The 24,394-nt window shown below is 42.0% G+C and overlaps 1 protein-coding gene across 14 annotated transcripts in view; it reads right to left on the reverse strand.

Annotated features, from left to right (window-relative positions):
- caska (calcium/calmodulin-dependent serine protein kinase a) overlaps positions 1–24,394 on the reverse strand; it is a 75,773-nt gene that overhangs the window by 16,786 nt on the left and 34,593 nt on the right. For 11 of the 14 annotated variants that reach the window (XM_053877328.1, XM_053877324.1, XM_053877323.1 and 8 more), the window contains exons 2-13: positions 20,832–20,944; positions 14,385–14,490; positions 12,021–12,098; positions 11,861–11,933; positions 8,886–8,988; positions 8,571–8,746; positions 8,003–8,125; positions 7,409–7,492; positions 7,242–7,341; positions 5,789–5,806; positions 5,505–5,626; positions 2,759–2,836 (exon numbers count right to left, since the gene is read on the reverse strand). In XM_053877328.1, coding sequence (XP_053733303.1) covers positions 2,759–2,836; positions 5,505–5,626; positions 5,789–5,806; positions 7,242–7,341; positions 7,409–7,492; positions 8,003–8,125; positions 8,571–8,746; positions 8,886–8,988; positions 11,861–11,933; positions 12,021–12,098; positions 14,385–14,490; positions 20,832–20,944 — 1,174 coding nt within the window. The remainder of the gene's footprint in view (positions 1–2,758; positions 2,837–5,504; positions 5,627–5,788; positions 5,807–7,241; positions 7,342–7,408; positions 7,493–8,002; positions 8,126–8,570; positions 8,747–8,885; positions 8,989–11,860; positions 11,934–12,020; positions 12,099–14,384; positions 14,491–20,831; positions 20,945–24,394) is intronic. The other 3 variants (XM_053877337.1, XM_053877335.1, XM_053877333.1) reach the window with 1 other exon arrangement.

The raw sequence follows: 24,394 nt of genomic DNA on the forward strand, positions 1-24,394 counted from the left end.
AGATGAAATATGTCTGGTGCTTCAGCAGGGAGGAGTGTGAGGGACCTTTCTATTTGAGCTGGATTGTTTGTCCCGCATGGTTCAGTCTGGCACACACGGGTGGGTGAACACAAATCTTGAGGTGTATTATATTATTATGACTAATATGTTATTACCGAGTGCCACAACATTGGTAAGGTCAAGACAACAATATGTGTCTATTAACCTCCACCTCATGTTCTGATCAGATCAGAGTTCCCAAATCCAAGTGGACAAATGTGCAGGGCCAACGTGTGTGTGAGAGCATCAATCCCAGCTGTTATTACAACAGTTGGTGGACAAAAGTCTCCAAACCTCCAAACTTCAAACTTGATGTGGCCACAATAGAAGGGAAATGACAAAAGAAGATGATGAAGAAGCAACATCTTTTCTAGTACTTTGATTTAGTATTTTGACTAGTATGCTTAATTCAACGCTTTTGCCACATGACTTATATTTTTGTGATTATATTATACATTATGCCATTTCCTTTTTATTACTGTATATTATATTGTTTAGATAATTTAAATGTTTTATTTTCTGTTTTTAATCCCATTATTTAGCTTTTATATTCTACATTATTTTTGCATATCATAGAATCTTAGCCGTATTCATTTCTTAGTTGTGAAGGCATTGACTGAAGCAGAAGGTTGTCCCCCAGAAGTTGAACAGAATTAGCATTAATAGCCATTTAAAACAGAGCGCCAAAACAGCTGAATTATAACACGAACTCAGTCAACAAGTTCACACAATATTCTTTTCCAGACTCCTGGGTTGAGGCAGTATTTTTTACTGAGTCAATTCCCCACTGCTGGCAGTGTGAGTGAGCTGGCTACGAAGCTTTGAGAAAATCTCTGGCCCTCCAGTGTTGTACAAAAAAAAACATGATGGGACTCTTGATCCATCGGAAAGGAGCAAAAGGAGACAAACATGAACCAGACTTGGGTTCCCCTCTGAGCTTCACTCAGCGTCTTCAACAGCAGATCCAGAGCTAATTAGTCAGGTCTCCATGACATGAACCGAAGCCACATAAAACCGAGCTCTGCTGCCCTAAATGGCTGCGCCTGTCTCGGCGGAGTCGGGACTTTAAGAAGCCGGCTCCTTCAGACTTTTTAATTGCTCCCTGAACAGAAACGGTTTATGAACCAGGCAGAAACGCGCCACACTTGATCCACGCTACCTTTCTCTGAGAGGTAAACACACAAGTCATCTATCTGCATCGTCAAAACCTCAGACCCCGGAGACCCAACAGCAGGATGAGACGTCGCTCTAATGGTCCACGCTGTGTGAGCTCGCACTTCTAATAAGGACGGCGGGCCAGCGGAGCGTCCGCGGATCTTTATTAAAACATATCCGTGCAAACACAGCAGTGAACCCAGTCACAGCGGCGAGGCTCGTAGACAAATAAGCCTCAGGAGGTCACTAAGTCCTCGGTGGCAAAGCAATAGTGGGATCGAAAATAACACAAATAGACGCCATTGTGAGGGTTTGTCTTCTTCGGTTTCTAACAGGAATCTAATTTCTTGCGGTCCAGGACTCAAGCAGGCCACAACAGAGTCTCTGTGGTCTCACTGTGGCCTCGCAGCAATTAAGTCTGACCCTTTTATTTATAGAGTTAGACATCAAGCTGCTGTAGGACTCCGCCACACCCTCAGTGGACTCTCCAGTCAATATAACATGCGCACGGTACTGACAGGCGGCTCCAACACCAAGTCAGCTGAAACTGCCGGCATCAATGACAGAGAACATTTCGACAATAACATTTGTCAGACGTCAGCACTATTTGCTGTGTTACCTAAATTAACTTCGACTCCAAAATCACTCTTCACATCACCAGTTTTGTAGTAGGATCAACAAAAAGAAACGGTTTCATAAATTAGTTCAGAATGACGTACGTACATCCTGGGATAAGATAGTGAATCCCACAAATCTGGGTCAATCTTTGTGAGTTGAATGGTTGAGCAGGAAGTGGTTGGAATCATGGAATCGCTCAGTCCCACAAATCTGAGTGAGTCCTAGAATCACAAAGTCAGGAACCTTGCAAAGAATCACCTTTCATTGGTGTGTAAATAGGAAGTTGGTCTGTCCATCTAGTGGTGTCTGAGAAACTCCTGAAATCCCTGAGCCCAACAAATCCGCATGAGTCCATCACAGAAATGATCAACAGAGACTGGGATTGTATAGTCCAGGCAAGATAGATGCACAAATCCCATACCCTCCCGGAGTCCCACACGTCTAAGTGAGTCCCCAGTATTTCAGTAGCCAAACAGGACGGAACGTGGATTGGGGCCCAAAAAGCAGGGTGAGCCGTGGTCACCAGAACGGAAGCAGGTCTGAGAGATACTTTTCCAGAGTCCCACAATTCTGCCTCAACAAAGTTTGTTGGTGGTTGATGGATTTGCACCATGGTTGTGCAACACCCTGAGGCTGAAGTCGATGGACAGGACGTGGGAGCAACTCAAAACAGTCCCACATATCTGGGCGAGTTTATAATGCAAGTCTCCAGTTAAAACGGCAGTGATGTCATGCTGTTTCGGAAACAAAAATGTGCGTTTGGAGACCAAAAACTGGAGGCAGAAGTGTCAGATATTTGAACCCAAACTGACCAACACCAGCAGCGCTGAGCAGAGAGCAGTTGATTAGTACTTTATTAATGAAGCTGAAGTGAGTGAAAGGGTGAGGCGGCAGTTTGTGAGGCCGAAGCTTTTGAAAGCACATGAGGTCGTGTGCGTCCATTTACCTCTTTGGCTCGCTGCACAGCATCACTGGGAGCGTTGCGGATCTGTGGAGACGACTTGGTGTTGATCTTGTCGTAGAGCTGGAACGAAAGGTCAGACAGTCAGACAAACAGAGCACACATAAGCTGGATAATGCCAAAATCAAACGCATCCTTTTTTGAGTCTTGAGTCTTAGATATAAGTCGTGAAAACAGTTTTCTCTGCTCAGTCATTTTGGAGAGACTCCAGTGTAGAAGCACTGCTCCTCCTATGATAAACAGCATAAATGTTCTGGGCATCTGGGATGAGGCCCCAGTGCTGCCCCCACGACCTGAGCAAGTGAAAGCGCAGGACAATAGATAGATATATTTCTCCCCCGACTCACGTTTTCTATTCTCCTGATGAATATCTGATTCATCATCCGCTCTTGCGCTGTGTTTTGTCATGACTATTCTGTTTACGTTCCCGGCCCTAAATGTCAACAAGAAGTGACTGTGTCCTCGTCACACAAGAGCTTTGTGGATAAACATCGCGGCCGACTAATAAGACTGTGTGGCTGCAAACACCAGCGCAGTCAGACGAGTGTGTGGGTGTGTTGCAGAGTGTCAGCAGACAAAAAGGCTCTGACACACACACACAGTCTCCACAAAGGCTGCAGCTGAGGACTCAATTAGACGCATTGAAGACCTGGAGATGAGACACAAAACAACCGTGTGATGTTGGTTATTCATCTGGTGTTGGTTTAACCTGCTGCCGTGTAGATGTGAAAACCCTAGACGCCCTGGCCGTGTTTGTGGAGACGTGTGCAAGGCAACAACCAGCAGACGCGGCTGACTCTCAGGTTAATGCAAATTGCTCAATATCCGGCTTTTCGTGGTCACATAGACTCAGATAACAGAAGAACATTCTTCCTTCCATGGAAGGACACAGTTCAAAGAGATAAAACAAGACCTTATTTAAATCAATGTATCGATACAATATTGCGAGAGTCAATATAAGAGAAAACAATAACTTAATAGAAACAGAATATGGAGTAGAAGAAAAGAAAAACTAAAAGAGAGTAAATAATTTTCTGCTACAGAATGACTTCCTGTCCAAGAAGGTCCAAGCCCTATTGTAGCTAGACCACAAAAATCCACTTAACACACTTTAAAGAGACTTTTTTTTGGTGTGTGTGTGTGTGTGTGTGTGTGTGTGTGTGTGTGTGTGTGTGTGTGTGTGTGTGTGTGTGTGTGTGTGTGTGTGTGTGTGTGTGTGTGTGTGTGTGTGGACCCACAGCTGCACACAGCTAATGTGTACACTGCTCTCTTGTTCTTGTGCTCTTAAGGGGACCAGTTGTCAACGTCTCACCAGCATTTCCTCTGCAGGTTTACCTGACCCTAAATGGGACAAGTACCCCAGACAAACTATAAAAACACAATATATATATATATTCCTTTCTTTAAAGGACCAAACTGTTTTGTATAGTTGTTTGTTATGTGAAGGAAAGTGGTGACGTCCATCCACTTTTAAGAACTTGTTTACTCATATTTTTCAAAAACAGTTTGGTGAACAAGTGGGTGTTGATGTATTTTGTGGGTTTGGGAGGGGAAAAATATCTCCCTGCTTCAGTCTGTGATGGATTTTCTTTTCTCCTGATAGAACTGTCTTCATTCTTTCTTTGGAAGCCGCTATGAGCTGCTCACGATCTCTCCAAATAAGCAGATTTTCTGCTGTCAAGTAGTACACGAGCATGAGTGAACACTTGACATGTTGGAATTTCACAACTCACAATTGATGTAAAAAGAAAAAAAGGAGCAAAATGGCATATTTAACTCAACAAGCCTCCATATGAAACACTTCTAAAAAAAAAATTTATAGAGGAGTATTTATGGTGATATATAGGTATGTTCCCTAATCTAAAGTGAGACCAAGTATTTATATTTTTAAAAGAATATAACACAATATTTTTCTGGAAAAAAAAGTATTATTCATCACTTGAAACAACAACAAGAAAGTTCTACAAGTACGAACTATGATAAAAAAATATGATAAAAAATTAAGAAAACACAGGTGAAGACTACACTTCAAGAAACAAAAGAGAATATTTATCGTACGGTATATGATAAACAGTGTTATGTCGATTTGATTTATTATAAGAAGAGAAACAAACAATAAGGTTGGTCCAGTTGATGTTGTTGAAGTGACACCATCGAGATCAACTTCATTAATTAAAGTCAAGACTCACCCAAGAGAAGAGGAGGATTTTGCAGACAAACAAAAGGTGTGGAAATGATCTAATCCAGATGAATCCAGCTGCTTCCCCCGAGGGTCCAGGCGGGAAGTCACTCTCACTAAGTACTATATTGATGGGCGTCCGGCTTCCTCTGAATGGCACGGCGGCACAATAGACGCTGTTATGTGCTGCCGATGTGAGGCGACGCTCCTCTCTGCTGCCTCCCCCTCCTCCCTCTTTCAGGGTGGGAGACATCTGCAACCCTCCCCTCAACTGGACACACACGTCCACCTCAGACTCACTTTAAGTTGAAAACGTGGAACACAGGCAACTTTGAAAGTATCCCAGCTACCTTAGGGAATCCACAGAGGACACCCTGGAAAGCTCTCACCACTCCTGAACTCACTGACAGACAACCACTAACACTAAAAATGCAGCATGTTTTGAATAGTGGGAGGAAACCGGAGTGCTTGAAGGACACCAGCAGGACATAAAAACTCCAGAGAGACGCTCGAGCTGGAATCGAACTGCTTACAGCATAATAAGATACTCACATCGAGGAGCGTGTGTAGATGCTGGTCCTGGAAAACACTGTGTAGGAAGTCCAGATCCTTCTCACTGCAGTCAGTCAGAGCGTGAATCTCCTCAAGACTGTCCAACACCTGAGACACCGCTCCTGTAACGCCGACACACGCGCTCAGACATAAGCCCCACACAGGGGTGAGGAAAGACCCAAAACATGCTGAGGTCTACATCACATGACTGTTGCGACTAAGTTACGCAGACGCCAAAATAAACACGTTGCAACACAACACACAAGGAGCCAACGGATACCTACGTTCTGCTGCTAGAAGCCCTAGCAGAGGCAGCAGGATTAGAGACAGAGAAACAATGGCTCAGTTAGTTAGGAGAAGTTAGCAGGCGCCTTGGACACTGAAGAAACACACTCATGTGGAGCACAGTAGAGAGGTCGATTTATGAACAAGTCACTTCCCACAATCAAAACATCGTTTTCTTCTTGTTTTTCAGATGTCAACTTTTTAATGTTTTTTGGTGACTTTCCTTGTTTACTCTGGTAGAATTTATTTTTTGTCCAGTTTTTTTTTCACTTTATGTTTCTTTTACAGTTGGATTGGATTTTTCTCAATAAACATTTTTTACAGGGTTCAACTTTTATACTTTTTCTTTTTAACGGTTACCATTTTACTGTAACCATTTCAGTCACACAGTCCAAGTCACAGGTTCAACTGAATTTGGATTGATAAGAGTCGACTCCAGGAAATACATATCTAAACATAACACTATATGATTCTCACTTTTGATTATCAGAGGATCATTTTCATCAACCATAAACTCCTCATAACATTTTCCAAGTTGTTTTCGGCAGCTGTCAAGAGTCATTGTTGAGAGGTAGCAAACCTGTCAAAGAATGTAATCTTCACGAGTCACAGCATCACAATGAATTGACTGGCGAGTCACTTTTTGGAGCACTTGAATTATTATTGAATTTAATTTTGAAGTATTTATCTCTAATGGGCCACACAAAACCAACTTTCTGGACTCACTTGGGCCCTGTGGCCTTGAGCATGACATCAGTGTTGTTGCTTCACTGTGGGTCAAGCTATTTCAAGACTGAGTTTTATAGTAGAATCAGTTGTTTCGCAGAAGAACAACCTTTTCATCAGGTTTCTGTTCAGAGGAAGGTCAGTACTGATCAGATCCAAAACTGCTTGTGGGGACAAACAGGCATGTGACCGTCGTACACTTGATAAATATGTGACCTAATCAGTCAGTCAAACTCCAACTGTCAGCAGCAGAAGGCTGAAGGTTCGCGGCTCTCTGCAAGCTGAGGAATGGAGTGTGACACCACAGTGTGAATCAGGACTTTCAGTCAGAGCACAATCTAGGCACCATACATCTTATTTTGTTGAACACATTTCTGAATCAGTCTAAATCATTCAAGAAATCATATTTTCCATGATTTTTCCAGGAGCTTAAAAAACTATTATATATATATATATATATATAATATTGGAGGAAGAAGACAGTAATGACTCGTGTGCAGGATTCGATGAAACCAAGGCGATAAAGTAAGAGCCCTCTAGTGGACAGCAACCTCACAACATCACAAAATGGTCTACTTTTTCTTGCACTTTTGACGCTAACAAAAATAACCCAATGAACTTTACTACATTTTTCTTTTGAGCAGAGCATTGTGTGCACCGATGTCTCCTGATTTAAGATGACGGTAAAGGAGGGCCACACGCGTGTGTGTGTGCGTGTGAGAGCACCTGAGGAGGTGGGATCGTCCGAGAAGTCGTGAACTTCCTCAGGAGGGTCTCCATAGAAGGAATTAAACTTGTGGCTTGACACTGCAGCCAGTACTGCGCCCTGTAACACCAAACAAATGCGTCAGCAGTGGAGGGATATTCAGGACTTCTGAGATCTTCACGCTGACCTTGAGCTTCCGCCTGGCGTTGAACTTCCTCAGCTGCTCCACCGTCTCTGGCAGGTGGATCTTGTAGGCATAGCGGTCCCTCTCCTAAACAAAGGAGGAACGTGTCCAAATATTACACTCAGCTCTGTATAATACGTCTTAACCGGCTCGATAAACACACGTAAAACATTCATTCAATATCTGGTTATTTTGATCTATAAGATGATGTGCCATTTCCATGCTACATTTTTATACCTGCTACATTCTGTCATTCTTATGTACTGGTATTCTCTGTCATTTATCCAGCAAGCTAGAAGATCATCTTTCACATAAGTTATTTCAACACACTGGTTGACGTCACTTTCATTATTGAATTCCCTCTTGCTTCATGCTTTCAACTGCAGCTTGACACATCATTTAGTGAGGTGTGTTTCTACACACACTTCTTTTTCATAGTTCAACATTTTATTCTGTTTTTTTTCTTTCAAGCTGCATCCAGAATTTGGTTCCTCCACTGACAAATTTGTAAAAGAAATGACTTTTTGATGAATCAGCAGAAACGATAAGGTTTTGCTCGCTCGTGTTTGGATGGCTGAGATAGGTTGTCGGCGCTACCTTCAGCCAAGGGTGGTTAAGCGCCTCGTAGACGGTGATCCGCTCCGCAGGGTCCAGCATCAACATGCGCCTCACCAGGTCCTTCGCACTCTCAGAGATCTGGGCCCACTGACGGGGATTTAACTGCAAGACCAGACACAAAGTTGAAGCGTATTGACGTCCAGAAAACATAAAAGAAGAGGGCTCGGAATCACTGAGGAGGATTCATGAGCATAGAAAACAACAGATGTAACAAAGAGGGAACAATAGGTGTCAATATTTCATTCAGAAAAAGCCAATGAAAAGCAAAAATGGGATTATTCAATACAAAATATCACTGAATGTGTAAAACAAATGCTTAATATTTATTTCTATTTTCACTAAAAACAAGTTTGTACTTGGATGTGAATTTCAAACGTCAACAACTTTGTCCTTGACAAACTGCATGATGAGCCCAGGCTTTTTTTTTTGACACATCTGTAGACACTGAATTTATGAATGGCAAAATGAAAAGATTTCTGCATCTGGAGTCTAAAGAAAAAAAGTATATCGCCACCTTTATTGGACTCTTAAACAGCCACTTTCTGACCTTGTATTTGCCCTTGCAGATGGCTTCAAACAGTCGCTCTTTGGTGCCGTAGAAAGGCAGACAGCCTGAGAGGAGGATGAAGAGGATGACGCCGCAGCCCCACACGTCCACGGGTTTACCGTACGGTTCTCTCTTCACCACTTCAGGAGCCATGAAGTGTGGCGTCCCGACACGACCTGCGGCGACAGAAGGCTGGAGCTGACTTTCACGCCACGGGAGAATCCTCGAACTTCCATCCGGTCTCAAATGACTTGACTGCTATAAATGATCTCACGCCAGGTGAGTGTGCTCCGGTAAAAATAAACAGTACTTTACCTCCTGCCACCAGTCCGGACTCCCCGAGCTGGATCGCGACTCCAAAGCCTCCCAACTTGACTGGAGCGGAGTTTTCTTTGGATGCCAGCAGCACACAGTGAGGCTGAGAGGGAGCGAGAGGAAGAGGGTGGCTATCTGTTCCACTTATCTAGTCACTCAACACTATAAATATCAGGCTCAAATTAAGACCACCTTTTGAAGTTTAGCGCACAACTCAACAACATGGTGTGGTGACAATATAACCCTGTATTACAAACTGTATTGCAAATCACCAGCAAGACGAGCACAACATTAGGCAAACACCGCGGCGCAGTCAGAGGAAACCACAGAGAGAGCGAACCATCAAAGCCTGATGTTTGAAGACAAATTGCTGCGCTGATGATCACACGGCAGATCCCGCAGGAGCTTTCATCAAGATGAAAGCCAATGTCAGACATGCTAAATGTCCGGCACTTATTTACTTTTCATCCAACATATCCAACCATGTCGTGCTGCAACACCTGTATCAGTTCAAATTGGCGGGTTTGAATTGAATTACAACCCCGAGATGAGCAGCCGCAGCACCAGTCCCCCACCTCCAGGAAAAACAAACAGACTTGAAAATATCAGCTGACTGCCGCTGGATCGCGAGGGCAGCACCTAGCTGACTGAGATTAGCAATGTTGGAACCAGTGGAGAGAAATGAGTTGTGCAAGCTTAAATTAATGGGGAATGCTAGCAAGAGAACACACAAAAATCGACATATAAGGTCTAAAATGTACTTTTTCAAACACATACCACCACTTCAATCTTGTCCATGTCACTGTTTTTCGCATGCATTTGTATACAGTGGTACCTTGGTTTTCGAATGTCTCGAACTTCAAACAAATCGTAGTTCGAACAAAAATTTCAAGACTTTTTTTGATTCTGATTTCGAACAAAAATCCAGATCTCCAGTCGGAAAACCATAACGTGCGCGGACCGATCAGCTGACCCACTACGCGCTTTGTTATTGTGTATAACGCAGGCTCTATATGCAGACGTGTCCCGTTAGCTACATTTACAGACTGTTTTTTCTTCATATTGAGGTGTAAAACCTTTCCTGTCTCCGCGTTGGACCGTGGTAGAGTGTCACAGAGGAGGTGCTCGCTCTCCACACCTCCGAGGCTGGAGCGCACACTCCAGGGTTTGATGTCCTGTTGTGGGCTGGAGCTGGGACAGGGATGAGGCGAGTCTGGGACAGAGCGTGACTTGGTTTATGACTTTGTCACAGCCAAACTGCACAGAAGCGCACATTCAGAGCTGGACACGCACCGGGCACCTCTTCACTTCTGGAGAGACGTCACTCACTCGGCAACCCCTCCCACATGCAGCGGCCACACACATAGAGGAACAGCGCACCTGCAGCAGACACGCTACATTCACTCCTACAAAAGACTATTTTAAGGCTTGGAACGCATTACTTCTTTTTCCATTCATTGTAATGGGAAAAATCGATTTCAAACAAATCGCTTCTCGAACGGCCGTCTGGAACGGATTGTGGTCGAGAACCGTGGTACCACTGTATTTAACCCTCTGGTGACCAAAAGTCGCAAAAGCAGCAACAGGTAGCATTGCTGCATTTAAAGAAGACGATCTGCTAATAAAGTGCCTGAGGTAGTTACTACTATGCATAAGCAGATCGAGGACACGTGTAAGTTTCATCTGAGCAACATTAGTTTCTATTGAAATTTGAGGAGTAATCGGTGTTTACTGATCAGATACAGGTCAGTTTGGCATCCACAAGCAGCGTGTAAGGCCATGGTAAATTCTAAGTATTGTTGGTGTAGAATAAGTATAGTATTTTTTTTAGCTTCATCAGTATGATGTTAACACACATTGTTTAGCTAGATTGCAGATTGAATTGGAAGCCCACCCTGAGGTTCAACACCAAAAAAGAATAGCAAGACTTCCTCACCAAGATCACACTCCAAAGAAGAAAAGTAAGATCTTACACCTGAGAAGGCACCTTTGAGAGGATGTCAAAGCGCATGTGAGTCCACCAGGTCAAATATGCATTATAAAAATGTAAACATTTTAGGAGCACTTAATGCTTGTTCAGTCCAACAATCCAAAGCAGTGTAGTAGAAGTTACTCAGTTTGCTATGTTTCTATACTCTTTCACAATTCAAAACCGAAACTAGCTTTGTGCAGTTCCTCACAAACAACGTTAATGCTTATTCATTAAAACAAAAAAACAGACAAACACAACTGTGATTTATGAACTTGAGGACTTAAATCTATTCCGTGACTTTCATGCTCGAGAGGCGGCGGTGCTGATCCATATTCAGCAGCTCTGTCGTCTGTTGACGCTGTTTTTGTGCCTGTCACCAGCAAAGGGCAGAAACCTGAGATGGCGACTCTGATAGCACAAAGACGAGAGCGGGAAAATACACCCTGCATCGGAAACTCCCTGATCAAACACCCAGGACAACAGATCTTCCTCTGTTCCATATTTATAATGCTTGTCAAGTGTTTTTATTCAGCGTCTGCGTGATGTCTTCTTGGAAGTCGCCGTTGTTAGGCAGCGTCGAGCTAGATAATTGACACCTTTGTTTTTTAGTTTACCGCCAGTGATGTTTAAGTACAAAGAAGCGTCAACGCAGTTTCTCTCCAAACTTTAGATTATTTTTGTTATTAATGCAGGTACAGACTCTGGGATGTCAGACCTGCAGATGCACCAAAATATTATCTATTTCAACTTTTTCTAATCTAAAAATGAAACTATTTTTTTGCAAAGGGTAGTCAAGTCCAAATTGGACTGTGTTTTCTTGATGATACAGACAAATTACAAAGTACATTATACATGAAAGATGAACAAATATCTGTGGTTAGTATTGAAGGATGCTAACGCTTCATTTTGAGACTGGCAAAACTAGTTGCTGTAGCAGCAGGAAAAGGTCGTAATGACACATCTATACGTTCGTTTCTCAGTGTAGTTGTCTTTGTTTGAATACCTTTACGTCTCTGTGTATGACGTTGTTGTCGTGGCAATAACGTAGCGCCTCCAGGATCTGCCTCATGTAGTGACTGTCAAAAAGAAGGTGAGAGTTACCACCAAGTTCTCTGAAGAACAAAGACGATATAGTAAATGGAGCGCGGAACTTCAAACCTCACCTGGCGACAGCTTCACTGTAGACGAATCCAGCATCTGCTCGCTTCACGATCTCAAAACACAAGTCTGCTCCGTCCATGCTGAAAACACAGGAGAGCCAGAACACATTAAAAAAAAACTTTAACGCTTTTTAAATGACTGCGTGATTGTGTATTGATTTGCTTGTCCGCACGTCGGGGATCCACTAGAGGGACTCGTTTCTCACGTCATGCTGATGTGCAACTGAAACGTGTCGCGGTTGTATTATGCCAGGTCAGTGTCTGGACACCAAACCTGAGGTCACCACTCAGAACATTCCATAACTGTCAACCTTGAAACATACATATATATACATACATACATACATATATATATATATATACATACATACATACATATTGTTGCTCTAAAAAGAAAGTCAACCAAGTATCTTAATAATATTAATAAATATGACACACCTCCTTTTACTCATCATAATCATCAGTATTTTAGAATATTATACGTTTTAATAAATATTAAGGATAACTTCTTTCTATATTGATATAATTTTGGTTAGTTTAATGAAAATATATCTCTATAAATAAACCACTTCTTCTTATGTGCATTAGCAGGATATTAGCCAGTTATTAATCATGATGCAGTTTGGATGAACAGACCATATTCTAGCATGGAACACTAACTAGAAGTGCAGTGTAAACAAGACCATAATTACCGATTATTAATAGTAGATAAGAAAATGATTGGCTATTAATGAATAATATGTTTTACCTTACCTAAAGTGTTATTCTTTGTTTCAAATTATTTATACTGTATTTTAAATGTAGCAGTATATATACATCGCTTTGCTTGTAAAACTTGAATCCTCAGTATTTTAGAATATTATAGGTTTTAATATATATTAAGGATAACTTCTTTCTATATTGATATAATTTTGGTTAGTTTAAGGACAATATATCTCTATAAATAAACCACTTCTTCTTATGTGCATTATCTGCATATTAGCCAGTTATTATTCATAATGCAGTTTGGACGAACAGACCATATTCTAGCATGGAACACTAACTAGAAGTGCAGTGTAAACAAGACCATAATTACCGATTATTAATAGTAGATAAGAAAATGATTGGCTATTAATGAATAATATGTTTTACCTGACCTAAAGTGTTATTCTTTGTTTCAAATTATTTATACTGTATTTTAAATGTAGCAGTATATACACATCGCTTTGCTTGTAAAACTTGAATCCTCAGTATTTTAGAATATTATAGGTTTTAATAAATATTAAGGATAACTTCTTTCTATATTGATATAATTTTAGTTAGTTTAATGAAAATATATCTCTATAAATAAACCACTTCTTCTTATGTGCGTTAGCAGGATATTAGCCAGTTATTATTCATAATGCAGTTCGGACTAACAGACCATATTCTAGCATGGCACACTCACTAGAAGAGCAGTGTAAACAAGACTGTAATTACAGATTATTAACAGTAGACAAGAAAATGTTAATGGTATTATGGCTATTAATGGTTAATATCTTTTACCTTACCTAAATGTTATTTTTTGTTTCAAACGATTTGTATTTTAAATGTAGCAGTGTATATTCATCGCTACGCTTGTAAAACTTCAGTGGCTACTTGTCTCTCCACTGACTCTCCATTTGAGGAGCCTGATGTTTGTAATGTAACTTCTCAGTCTGAAACCCGCGAGCCATCGTCATTAAACATTAAAAACGTTGGTGTTTATGATCCATAAGAGCAGCAGCAAACATTAAAATATTTCAAGCAATTGAAGTCAACACGCTTTCATCCGTAGTTTTGCCTCATTGTAATATCTGTTATTGCAGCCTCACTACACTTACAAAGACCAATGCAGCACATTCATGGGCTCCTGTGTTGTCCGGACAAATAAGCAGGAAACCATTAAAATCATTTATGAACGCAGCTTGCAGGCTTTTTCCTCGAATGCTATTTCTCCGGCCGCTCTTGAGGTGTGCGATAAAACGATGAGCACCAATCCCGGCGCTCGCCGGTTCAGCGATAAGCGAATTAAATGATAATGGCATTAGTTCTGGAAGTGAGGAGTGAAGAAACGGAAGCATGAGTCAGGGAAGCAGTCGCTTTCAGAAGATCCTGGAGGTGGTTGCGAGTGTGAAATCCTAATCTAATCTCTTAAAATAAAGCGTACGCAGCAACTCCACTACCTTTTTTTTTCACGCAATCGCCATCTCATCGCCTTAACAAGTTTGCTCTTTTCATCGGTGATTATATAATACGGCTTCCTCTCCCCGGGTTTCTGCTGCATCACCCCGCCTTGCGTTACGTTTCCCTGCATGTGAGCGGTTTGATGTGTTTTGGTGACGGATGCTGGAGCGCAGCGAGACTCACAATTCAAAGACCATGTAGAGCATCCCGTCAGAGCTGTACGTCTCCAGCAGCTCCACGATGTGAGGATGCTTCAGCATGTGGCAGATGCTGGCTTCCCTCTTCAGATCTGGTGACGGAGAAAGACATTGATCAGAGGCCAAAAAATAAACACCCAACGACAGCAGTGCCAGTGAAAGTAAAGCGTCAACAAGGGTGAACTATTCTTCGGAGTCAGGATCAATATTCTAAAAAACGACAAGAAGAATGGAAAGTCACTTGAGGTCTATATCATATGAAGACACAAATATACAACGTACTGGCCTAATATACTCAAATCTGAAAACGCGTAATTTCCGCAATTTTGATCATCAAAAGTAGCGGGGGTTAAAAAAAAAAAAAAAATCATGTTTTAAATGAGCTAGCTATTCCAGCAGTCATTGGGCGGGAGGCAGGAATACAACCTGGAAAGGTCACCAGTCCATCGCAGGGCACACACACCAGTGTCCAATTATTATTAATGAGCGTGTCTTTGAGCTGTGGGAGGAAACCGGAGTACCAAGAGAAAACCCATGCAGGCAAAGGGAGAACATGCAAACTCCACCCAGAGCTGTATTCAAACCCTGAACCTTCTGGCTGAGAGGCAGCAGTGTGAACCATCGCGACACAGAGCTGCCCATTAATAAATATATACAAAGTTAATATCAAATCTATGAATTTGACTATAACAATTACATTATTACCCATCCATAAATCATCTCACTGCAAGTTCACTTGTCTGAAGAGACTAGCACACTTGTGATGAAGCCACTTATTGTATCCACTGTAATAATTTATTACGCACTGTGACTAAGGTTGAGCAATATGGTTATTTATTTATTTATTTATTTTTTTAAATAAATGACATTTGAAGCATCTGAAATGCAAACAAAAAAACGATAGTAACTTAGTTTGTTAAGACACTTTTTGACTGTTAAATAGACAATTTAATTAATTTTAAAATTACAAAATAAGCCCCTGATATACAATAGAGAACATAACACATGTTCTGAACAACAAAGGATATAAATATTACGACATGTAAGAACAAGCTTCACTCAGCACACTGGGATCGAGGAACTAATATGATGCTGTGTTGGAACCTGTTAGCTTGGTGAATAATGCTACAAACAGAAACCAAGATCCTCTGTGAAAGATGCAAAAAAAAAAAAAAGACATTCTATGTGAGCTCACTTTTGCAATAACAGATTTCACACGCTACATTATGAAGAAGCACGTTTTCCGGTGCTCTCAGATGTCAGTCAGATTCAGAACACATGGTCTTCTGATGGTCCTGGAGGAGACTTGCATCCAAGTGGCCAACAGGTCAGTGTTCAACCGGACAGCAGGGTGAAAGACCACCAATCTTCCAGGATTTATTTGTTGCGATCAATTGATCACCCAGCTCTGACCGATTCACCACGAATATCCCTTATCAGGAACCTTGGTAGCTTCAGGGAGTTTGCCTCAGTTTTGTGACCGGCACTGAGGTTGACTGTAATGTGCGGCAGAATAAATCGAATTTTCACTGGCTATAAACAGACTATATGGAGTGAAGTTGAAGGTTGTGGTGTTAGTCTGTCAACCTGTAAAAATTGGCTCATGTGAAGAACATTTCTGAGGAACAGGAAGGAAACTCTAAATGCTGACTCGGCAGTGTCAGCCGCGCAGCGCGTTCAGGCGCCACACCAAAATCAGTGCATTCTCCACAGCGTGACAGTTTGTGATAAACGACTTTATAACCCATTACTGATATGGAACCTGGCAATATACAATAAATTGATTTCGGGGTGAAACACGCGTCATTTATCAGAGAGGCAGAGTCAGAACCCATTCAGCTGAAATGATAGTCAGCCGCACCATGGACTAGTTTCAAATATGAATATGAACATTTGCAGAGCCACACATTTGGTCACATAACTTTAGAAAGTATGGGCCCTTTGGCGTCCTTTGATGCATGCTTTTTGGAAGGGCTGGATGCTTGATGCTTGTGAGAATTAAATTCAATAAAAGCAAAACAAGAACGCAAACCACAGCTCATAATCAAATCAATGAGGCACCGTCCATGACTCAGGAGTCATGTTGGCTCATGGCAAAAACAGAGGTTCCCTCACTGGGACATGAATCCAGTCCCTGGGGGTAGAGGAGCAGAATCCTAACCTCCGGAGCACGGGTGACGTTTGCTGCATCCCATAATGAGCACTCACGACGCATTACGTCACCACAGCTACATAGAAGTTGAGATATACATTGTATTTGTGCAAGAACAACCTGAACAGCTTCAAGTTGGCTTCCGATTGTCACGGCAACCAGGTCTTTTATTGTTGGAAATAAACAATCACCTGTTTGTCGCCACGCATTTTTCTTTATGAATGCACCGCTGGGCTTAATATCCCGCTAACAGAAATAAATATGCAGAGCCAAAATATGCCCGGTCTATACGTGGCAGAGAAATATTCCATAATGCAACCAAGGCGTCCCCCGGAGCCGCATTGATTTATGGCTGCAGATGCAGAGAGGGAAACAATGATTTGACTGTTCCTGCAACAACGTGATAGGGAGCGCGGCGCACACACTTTAATGACATGTTATTACACTGTTCCCTCGTTCTCCTGCGCTGACATTTAATTATGCCCCCAGTTAAAGCCACTTGCGCCGCAGTGAAGTTACGCTTCCAAGAGCACCTGATGACACCAAAATGGAGGTTCACTTCGCTGGATATTGTCCGTCACCACAGACTGGAGACACCGTGCCACGTCTTAAGAGTGTGATAATCACTCTGTTGTACAGGACTAGCTGCCGGAGACACGGCACTGTTGTTAAGAGTGCGTGGGAAGTCATGTTTACTTAGAGTGATATAGATCTTCCAGCCGAGCTACATCGACCGATTAACCAGCAAAATGACAAAAAGACAAGTAGCTATTTAAAACCCCTGTCTCACCTCTAGCCTGGATTGTGGGAGACAAAAGATGCTACATCAAAAGTCACAGCCACTATGCTGAGTTCATTTCTACACAAGACAGGAACATTCCATGTGTCGGGCAGATATTTTTGCTTCAGATTTCGAACAAAAAATCCAGAACTCGAACGCCCCCGAAAAAAGCCGAAAAAACATATTGTGCACGGACCGATCAGCTGACCCACGACGCGCTTTGTTATTGTGTATAACGCAGCCTCTGTATGCAGACGTGTCCCGTTAGCTACATTTACTGACTGTTTTTTCTTCATATTGAGGTGTAAAACCTTTCCTGTCTCTGCACTGGACCGTGGTAGAGTGTCACAGGGGAGGTGCTCGCTCTCCACACCTCCACTCCAGGGTTTGATGTCCTGTTGTGGGCTGGAGCTGGGACAGGGATGAGGCGAGTCTGGGACAGAGCGTGACTTGGTTTATGACTTTGTCACAGCCAAACTGCACAGAAGCACACATTCAGAGCTGGACACGCACCGGGCACCTCTTCACTTCTGGAGAGACCTCACTCACTCTGCAGCGGCCACACACATAGACGAACAGCGCACCTGCAGCAGACACTCTACATTCACTCCTACAAAAGACTATTTTAAGGCTTGGAACACATTATTTCTTTTTCCATTAATTGTAATGGGAAAAATCAATGCAGATTTCGAACAATTCGCTTCTCGAACGGCCATCTGGAACGGATTGTGGTCGAGAACCGAGGTACCACTGTAGTAAACTAAGAGAGTAGAGATGAGAAATTCAATGTTTCACGTCTCTGGTAGAAGCCGCTGGTGTCTAATAGACTGCTCTGCCAGCTTTATTTAGGGGTTAAATTGAGCCGTCTGTCTGCTGTCCCCAATGTATATCACATCTCTTAACAGTTGACTTTAACTATGGACCAGTCTGGACACATTTCCTAGATGCTATCGAAGAAATATTAGTAATAATGTGAATTATTGTAATTGTAATCATTATACAAACTGGTGTGATGAAAAATCTTTTCACAATTGTCCATCTAATAAAACAAACACCGATCCAGAGACTCGGAGTCGACCAACGTTTAAAACTACGATTGTGATCCAAAGTCCACCGAACTCTCCACAACTGTCACATGCCGGTGTCGGCTGTCAAACGTAACGTAACAAATAAAACTGTCAACACACAAAGATTGATGACTTAATGGAAGAAGATTTTGCTGGAGACTCCTCAAAACTGAAATAGAAAAAGTTACAATTGGAACAATCTTTATCCATTTAAATTAAATTCTGTTCAGAACGGATCAATGGCTCAACGATTTTATAAATTGTCAATTCATAATCATCATCATCGTCATTTTGGTGTTGTTTTCAGCGAACTTTGAGTGATCAATATAGTTTGGCCTCACAAGAGGCTAAACTGAACTAAATTAATAATCAATATTAACAGGCTAATATGCTACCAATTCCAACAAAAATGAGTAGCATATTTTGGTGAGTCATGTTCCCTAATCTATAGTCTAACCAAAGTTTCATTTAAATCTTTTCTTTGCACCCCTTTATTTTTGATAATTTCCTTTCTTGGGGCATGTAAAATATTTTTTGAGATGCACCTTTTCCCCCCATTTTTACTTTATAGAGGTCTATTTGAATTGGAAGTTTTATTTTCTACAATTGTTCTACACCAATATTTTTTCAGGTTGGTTACTTCAACTGCTGCTTTGCTTTGACAGTTCATTTCCCAGCTTTTTGCAACACCTTTTGGTGTAGCAAAATGTTATGTTTCTAGTGCTGACCATCTAGGAGTTGTATTTAGTTTGCATTCGATCATTATCTAAAGTTATATTTGGGCCACTGCAGCAATTGGACTAGTGAAAAGGTGCTCATTTTCTGAGTTTTGAATCTGGTCTACAAAACTGGAGGCTCAAGGTATCAACAGGTGAATAAGGATATTTGTTCCAAGCCAAACCTCTTCAGGCAGAGATATTGATACAGAAAAAGATCGCACTACTTTTCTTTTTGAAAAGGAATTTTATGTTAACTTAAAATTGCACATTTAATTTCCTTTATTTCAAAAAAAAAAAACTGATCTATGCATTGCGATGTTGGAGCAGCATCAGTCCTTGTTGGTATTCCTCACTTGATTCCGTTTCCTTTCCTCGGAGGTTGGAGAAAAGATAAAAGGGTGGGTGGATAGAGTGATGGAGGAGGAGGATTAAAACAGATGTGATCTCTGCAGTGATTCTTGTTCTTCCTGCTGTGAGTGGAAGGCTGCAGAAGAGGGGGAGCTCGCTACCACGACGACATCACACCGGGTTGTGTAGCAGAGTGTGCGCCTCATGTGAGAGACTCAACAGAGCATTGCAGCCGGTGTGGATAAGATGTCACAATAATCTAGTGAAGTCGCGCAGTTTTAACAAGTCGGGAAGTTTGAGTGAAGGCGCAGGAATGAAAAGTGAGTGGGGGCGAGGAGCCGGGGCGAGAGGAAGCGAGTGGGCCGTGATAAATGTTGCTCATTGTCTGTCGGTCTGGCTCCTCTCCCTCCATCCTCTGGTGTGCTGACCTATACAACACGCAGACCTGCGGACAGACTGCAGAGAAACTGGCTGGTGTGTGTGTGTGTGTGTGTGTAGTTGTGTGTGTCACACCCCTGCAGGCCAATCACTGCCAAGACACCGACCATTTGACCCACTTCCCTCAGTGTGACGTTGTTTTACAGCTGCCCACTCAAGTGAAACTGCCCGGCTTTTTCAAGCGGCCACAAAAATAAAACACACAAAACAACGATTAGGACAGTGACAGCGGGTCTGTGTGTCATTTGTGACCACTTGCCATCATTGTGGACGGCAACTAAAGACAAAATCCTGATCACATTTTTAATAGAATCTTAAATGGAAGAATGACAACCAAAAGAAAAGTCAAATGAAACGTGTCGGCTTTTTGACCCATTTGTTTGTAAGGCACTTAAAAAGATAAATGGCCCTTAATGTGTGTTGTGGACAGGGAGATTTATCCTTATTAGCAAAGCTGACGCTGCTTTAAGCAGATACCAATGTTGTCGATGAGCAAATGCAAATTTACGATCATACAATGACCGGAAGTGATCATGCCATGTCACAACTTGCGCCTTGTTCGTTGTTGAATGCGCTTTTGTGGCCCTGTTTGTTTGACTAAATCAAAGACCCCACACCCCACTGTAAATGCTGTTATCAGCCGTACCTGCTGTGCACACACATGCTACATTTATCCTTAATCCAATCTCCCCTTCACATTCTCACCTTAAGCCAGAGTGAGATACTTGATAAGTGCAGCTCCTGATAAGTGAGGGTGACACTTTAGATGAGCCACAATGGCTTAAAGAAAGAGGGAAAACTCTTGCTCAGCCAGAAAGTGAAACAACAAAAAAAGTTGTGAAATTTCAGGGGGTTCGGTCTGACTTTTTTTTCCCTCACAAATCCAGATTGTGGTGATGATGTTTCCAGATAGAAGAGACAGACAAACCTTCTGTGCTGAGCCCGGGACTGGAGGTGAACTGGGCCACGTCCACTATCTTGACAGCAAACTGCTGCCCTGTCTCTCTGTTGATGCATCTTCTCACCACGCTGAACGGACCCCTGCAGCAAAAGAGAGACGGCAACCGTGTTAAAAATGATAACAATACGGCAGCAAATAAATACAATCTTAAAAGAGAATATTATAATATAATTAAATAATATTAAATCAGTCCCCTCTTCGGATGAATCATCTATTTTTCAAGTATGACACAAGTTTACATTACAATTTAACACAAATAAATTGAAAATGACGGGCAGTTTGTTGAATCACACTATACATGACTCAGCGAAACATTACTTTCAAATATCAAACTTCACAGACGATCTTGGTTTTCCGGTGTTTAAGTTTCTAAACTGCCGTGAGGAAAAACTTTTCCGACTATAATCCAGAAGGTGATAGTGAGGAATAATCTTCTGACAAAGGCAAAAACATGCAGCCATCCTGGGCCATTCTTCTGCAGACTAGTGGAACAGATGGCAATCGGGCGAAAGCTGCTTAGCGTCAGAGGGTGATGTGGAATGGAATCAGGCCCAATCGGACAGGAACAATGCTCCATGCACACACGCAGGTTAGACAAGGATCAAATTAACACTGAGCAGGCTTTTTTTTTTTTCCTCGTATGGTTGGTGGAGCGCTCCCAGAGACACAAACACAGGTCACTGGGTCACCAGCTAATTGGGGAAACATAATACGGCTGTGGAGCATTGTAATTCCAGGATAACGTGAAAGAATAGCTTTTGCTTATTAGTCTTTATATACCGCAGGTGTCAGCATATTTAACATACACTCCACGTATGTAAACAAAGATTTTGCCACCAATTACTCTCTGGTGCTCTGGTCACTGCTCACCATCAACTATTCCATTGTGCTGCGGATATCGACTATAAGTCTGATGCCGTTAAACAACAGGGACAAGACAACAACAATACATACATTTTTCATTTTATCCCATGTGTTGGACGTACCACAGTCTCTCTTGAAACTGTTTTATGATGAAACTTTTTAGTGGAGTTTGTCTGTCGTCAGTAAGAGCCTGACATCCTTTGAGTTAGATGAAGTTAGATTCAAGTTTACTTCAGATTGTAGTAAAAAACAAACACAATTATGCTCATTGATCCTGCTTAAAAAGGCACACCTGAATATTAAGTTATACAGAACGATATCACGCATCTGTATTTCTTATATCAGTGCCATGGAAATTTAACCATTTTACGATGAAACTTATTCGTGGAGTTTGTTTCCAACATTATTATTTGTTTATATTTAAATTAAAAGTTAACTAAGTGTAGAGACGAGAAATTCAATATTTCATGTGAACCCGCTGGTGTCTGACAGACCGCTCTGCCAGATTTATTTAGGGGTTAAATTGAGTCGTCTGTCTGCTGTGTCTCATGTCTCAAAACAACACTTTAACTATGGACCAGTCTGGACACATTTCCTCGATGCTTTTGAAGAAATATTAGAAATAATAATTGATCATTTAGTCATATTCTATTCTCCAAATCATTCGTGATCATCAGTCCTTCGTCTCGTGTGATGAAAAACCTCTTCACAATTCTCTCTCCTAAAATGGTTGTTTTTCATTGCCTATTGAAGATTTTGATCGCTTTAGAATTTGTTGATGGTGCCTAACTGATGCTGGGTTGTAGCATTTGCGTGTGAACCTCTGTGACCCCTAATGGGGACGCAAAAGAGGCAGTTGCCACCAATACCAGAGTGGATGTCCGTAACTATTTTCACCTCAGTGTTTCACCGAGGCGCCTGCATGTGTTGATATGAACCAAGGCAAACTTAAAAACAACTTTAAAACAACGATCGTGAACCAAAGTCCACCACACTCTCCACAACACTACGGTGTCGGCTGTCAAACGCCACGGAGCTGGAGAGCACGGCGTGCCATCACGTCAAGTTATCCTGAGATGCAGAATTGTCATCGTGCAGATTGTGTTTGGCAGTTTATCGATAAGTTATCGCCCATCCCTAGTCAATACCATAGAGCTTCTGTTTTTAAGGAGACCATGAAAACCAAGAGAAGTGGCTGCAGTGGCCGACAACCCTGTCGAATGGGCACAAGGTCTCGCAAGGCATTGTGGGGCACGGAAGCCATTTTTTTTTTACTGTATTTAGATCTGAGCCACGACAAAGACACAATAGAACTAGGCTGTGTAGCACAGTGAAAAAAACAGCTTTGACATCCACATGACGACATCAACTGACAACACAATTTCGATCTGAACAGGATAAACCGCGCAGCCTTAGCAGTAGTAGTTTCACAAGTGTTCACAGTTTAAATGGCTTAAGAATTTACTTATTAATCAGAATTCATTCATCGAGAACGCTATAAATTGACAGAGTACATTCCTTCTCTAACATTTATCTCGGGTTAACAGTCACAGTCTGAAGTTCAATTACCAGGAAGAAAAAGAACTCTCCCTGAATTCCACACTATTTACTTACCCAACTATCTTGGACATTCCAGCAGAGTGTTCCAATTAGGAAGGACTTATCCAAGAGTACAGCTACTGTAACAGCACATTGTGATCATAAAAACTATATGCAGACAGTTGCAACATTCAGACCGAGTGGAATTTTCGACTGAGAAGAAAAAAATCTTCCACTTGTCTGGTGCAGGGCTCCAGTGGGAAATCAACCGTCGCAACAGAAAGATAACACCAGCGGGTAAGAAATGCATTCGTCAATTTCAGGAAGGTGGCACTTCAAGCCAAACCACAGGTCACTAGAAAACTAAAGCTATCAACTCCACGAGGAATAAGACCGTTCAGGTACTTGGGGTCAGGGAGCCCTCATTAGTAACCCTCTGCTGTCCTCCACTCTTCCGCCGTCGAGTTCGGCGCTACAAGTCCAGTCACGTCACCTCCATCCCCACATAGCCGACCAGCAAATGTCAAGTTTTTTCCCTCCGAACGCGCCTACACGCGATCACAGACCAGGAGCCCTGCAGCGGCCGGGGCTGACCTCAGGCTGGCGATGAGACCCATCATGTGAAAGAGAAAGCCTTAAATTAAATAAGAGGCTAACGTGAAGAAAAGTTGGCAGCCATATCAAAGGAGGCAAACAAAAGTAGACAGAATTTGAAAGGGCTCAATTATCTTCGGGCAAAGGTCTGGACGTATTATCTTTTCTACTCAGTTTGAAGCGGAGTATCTTCACGAAAAACACGAGAGAAAATCTGTTGCACGAGTCTAGATGAAAACATATCAACAGAGTATCTCATCTGGCCACCTGTAAAAGCAATATTACAATAGACAGCAGATTTGAATATTAATTTTTCTTTGCACATTGAAGTTCAACAATATTTGAGACCAACTTTATTAAACACATAACCTAGTTTGGGATACGTAAATCAATTTCTTTTTTAAATTTGGTTGATGGCACCACCATCCTAAGGGTATGGACAAAAACGACTGAAAAGATCTGTTACATCAAGAGCAAAGAGAGTCGTGATGCCAACTTCGTGACACAAAGGCCACAGCAGAAAGTGAAAGTTG

Source organism: Synchiropus splendidus, chromosome 10 (genome assembly GCF_027744825.2).
Source record: "Synchiropus splendidus isolate RoL2022-P1 chromosome 10, RoL_Sspl_1.0, whole genome shotgun sequence".
NCBI lineage: Eukaryota > Metazoa > Chordata > Actinopteri > Syngnathiformes > Callionymidae > Synchiropus > Synchiropus splendidus.